Source organism: Priapulus caudatus, unplaced genomic scaffold (assembly GCF_000485595.1).
Source record: "Priapulus caudatus unplaced genomic scaffold, Priapulus_caudatus-5.0.1 Scaffold324, whole genome shotgun sequence".
Lineage (NCBI taxonomy): Eukaryota > Metazoa > Priapulida > Priapulimorpha > Priapulimorphida > Priapulidae > Priapulus > Priapulus caudatus.
The window spans coordinates 67,198-70,793 of record NW_014577385.1 but is presented as its reverse complement, the minus strand read 5'-3'; the positions used below and the strand labels follow the sequence as shown (position 1 = coordinate 70,793).

Below are 3,596 nucleotides of genomic sequence, written 5' to 3'. Positions count from 1 at the left end.
ACACACACACACACACACACACACACACACACACACACACACACACACACACACACACAGCATATGACACGTATAGCTCGCTCTGCGGATCTTTGGATCACAGTCCCCTTCCCGGTATCATAAAAAGTCTCACCCACGCGCGGGCGCAATATAGGCGTGTTTGGGTGTTATTTACGACCAAAGTTCGTTCTCGTGTGAGGGTTATGGCTAGGGGTGCGATTAGGATTACATGGTTCGCACAGTCCTTGAAAAGTCCTTGAATTTGAGTGGAGTCTTTGAAAAGTACTTGAATTTAGTAAATGTTGATTTTGTGCTTGAAAAATCCTTGAATTTTTAGAAAGAATCCTTGCCTGTAATAAAATGAAATTTTGTACCATCAATAATGTGCAAACCTCAATAAAAAATGCGTCAAATGAGCTTAAAAAGCTATAGACACGATGGACGATGATCACGAATTACAATAAGTCAGTCAAATCAGTCAGTAAATCAAGATATGTTGTAGAAGTGACAGTGTTTAGAAGGGTTTATTAATGTGATCCAGGTAAGTTTTAGAGGTGACAGTGATTAAGAATGGGGTTATTATTAAATAATCCAGGTATGTTTTGTTCTGTGTACATGAATTCCGATAAAATGTCCTTGAATTTCTGATAAAATGTCCTTGAAAAGTCCTTGAAATTTTTTTCAGTTCTCCTTTATGAACCATGGATTAGACTTATGGTTACAGTTAGGGTTGGAGTTGTATTTAAACAGAGATTTCGATTGTTATTAATCGCAGTCGTGAATCCTGTATCGCAATATCGCCACTAATCATGTGTCATCACCTTCGGAACATTTATTTACCCTGCCGCACCTAGCCGATCCCCTCAACCCGTACTGCTAGCAGCTCAGGCTGCCCGCTCATGGTGCAATCGTCACTCAGCATGACTGTGCGTATTCGGCCCAGCGGCAGTAATGCTGTCCTTGAAGTATATATAAACGTCAGTGCGAGTGTGCAAATTTTAATTTTCATGCGTACAGTCTCTCACTATCTATCTCGACCTAGTTCAAGTGATGCCGTGTCAGACGAGGAGTTACGCGAGACTGTTCACCTAACCTGCGACTCTGTGTGCTTCCCACGCAGCTACAGTGAGTTCTTGACAGTGTACTGCCGTCTACGCAGTGCTTTTTCCACGCGGTAATATCAGAGAGCAAACGGCAGTCGTCGTGACCCGGCCTTTTTTAGCCAGAGAGAGAGAGAGAGAGAGAGAGAGAGAGAGAGAGAGAGAGAGAGAGAGAGAAATAGCTAGTATAAGCCACCGCCACAAACGACTACGCAGGGCGATCCTCTCTATACGCACTCGCGCGCGTGTGTTGGTATTTGGTAATAATCTGTGATAGGCAGGCAGTGTACGTACGCACACGTGTACTTACATACACACACAGGATACATACACACACAGGAACTTAGGAAGAGACTGCTACACAGCAGTTGTCGGTGTTTTGCTGTGATTTGATAGCCTCGCTGTAGTTATCACTACAGACTCACACTCGGGCGCACGTCATCATGAATGGTCTACGACTTGGCGGTCGTCTGCTCAGACACGCTCAACAGACGAGCAAATACACAGGTACGTTGATGATATTATAATAGATACACGTACTGTATGTACTAGCTCCAAGAAACGGTATTACTAGGGATAGAGCATTGCGTTAGTCACACAGCCTGGTCGGGTTAGTACTGTACCTGAGTGACACGCTGGCCACTGCAAGGGTAACCTTGACATTTAGCAGCTCGTTCGAATATATTGTATATATATCAGCTGTTACAACACCGGAAAAAACCGCCCCCTCATCACTTTGTCCACACCCTATTCCTACATAATTGTCAAATTTGTTAATGGAATATTAAATGTGAATGGTGGTTGGGTTTGTCTATATTCCCCGGCCCCCCCCCCCCACTCCGAGGTCGGAAGGACCGCATGCGCGTTCCCAAAATCTCCGGTAAAGGGGTATTTTTCGCGCGACAAAATTCGGCCCAAGAATTGTTTTAAAAAGGGGGGTGTATTTGACTTTTCACCCGGAGATTTCTTTAAAAAGGGGGTGTTTTCCCTCTCTCTCTTTCATCTTGAATATCATAGAAAACTTTATCAAATCCTGTGTGTGTGTGTGTGTGTGTGTGTGTGTGTGTGTGTGTGAGAGAGATAGAGAGAGATGGGCGATTGTTGTGTTGTTGCTGGGTAATGGATGCTTTAGTGGAATGCTGTGGAAAGAAAGGAAGCTGGGACAGTCACTGTGGAAGGAGGAGTAATAATCAAATACTTTGGCAACAGAGGAACACACATATGCACACAGTTTCCATGACAATGAAAGAATCTTTCACTATTGTTGTCGCAGCAGAAAAACTGGCAGCAGTTACTGTGGCAGCAAATCAAGGAATCTGTAACAGTGACCATGAATTCGGAACAAGATATCTGGGACAGTTGTCATAGCAACAGAGCAACTCGCAACAGAGCCAAAGTTATATGCTTTTGAGATCTCTCTGTATCTGAACTAAACGAACGTCTCCTGCATTTAAACCTAATTTAACCTTAAATCGTGCTGATTTAATAACTCATTATATTCTTAAGATACGATTGCAATGAAGTAATTGGTTACGATGTGAATAAATTACAAAACGTTGCATGTATGCATGTACACGTGCTGATGCAGTATATGTCACTTTGTTTAAAATTGTACATGTAGATAATTTACGTGATATATTTCTAATCTTATAATTTATTAAATAATAATAATATAATAACACAATAGGGTGATTATAACAACAGTTTCTGATTGCATTGTTTATTCAACTCGTGTGTCCAATTTATTCATATTAATTCAACGTTTACACGTTTATTTAATTTATCAATCGTTGGTTATTGTTGATTCTTACTAATTATTTATGATCCCTATACTGTGTATATAAAGACATTTAGAAAATGAGTACGTTGTGTGAGTGTGTTTTACATGTTCATGTTTTGTTCGCATAAATGATAAAATGTTGTCACGTACGCAAATAACATTGACAACGAGATCCACGTGACGTACAACCCTGTATCTAGCTCGGTCGCTGTTACTGTCACTACCACTGACTACACGCACGCACGCACGCACGCACGCACGCACGCACAAACACAACACACACACACCACACACCGACAGTTGAAACACCCACACACAACAGCTGACACACACATCACCACAACGACACGACACACACACACACACACACACACACAGCACACACAAACACACACACACACACCCAGCATATGACACGTATAGCTCGTCTCTGCGGACTTTGGATCACAGTCCCTTCCGGTATCATAAAAGTCTCACCCACGCGCGGGCGCGAAGTATAGGCGTGTTGGGTGCTTATTCTCGACCAAAGTTGTTGGCTCGTGTGAGGGTTATGGCTGAGGGGTGCGATTAGGATTTACATGGATATCGCACAGTCCTGAAAATTCTTGATTTGAGTGCAGTCTTGAAAAGTATTGATTGAGTAATGTTGTTTTGATGCCTTGAAAATCCTTGAATTTTAGCAAAAGAATCCTTGCTGCTAATAAAATGAAATTTGT

The 3,596-nt window shown here is 42.2% G+C and overlaps 1 protein-coding gene across 1 annotated transcript in view; it reads left to right on the top strand.

Moving 5' to 3' along the window:
* Positions 1-1,255: 1,255 nt before the first annotated feature.
* Positions 1,256-3,596, top strand: part of LOC106809050 (probable deferrochelatase/peroxidase YfeX) — a 17,533-nt gene continuing 15,192 nt past the window's right edge. Inside the window, exon 1 of the mRNA XM_014811995.1 lies at positions 1,256-1,607. Within this exon, the coding sequence (XP_014667481.1) occupies positions 1,544-1,607 (64 nt within the window). The 5' untranslated portion in view covers positions 1,256-1,543. The remainder of the gene's footprint in view (positions 1,608-3,596) is intronic.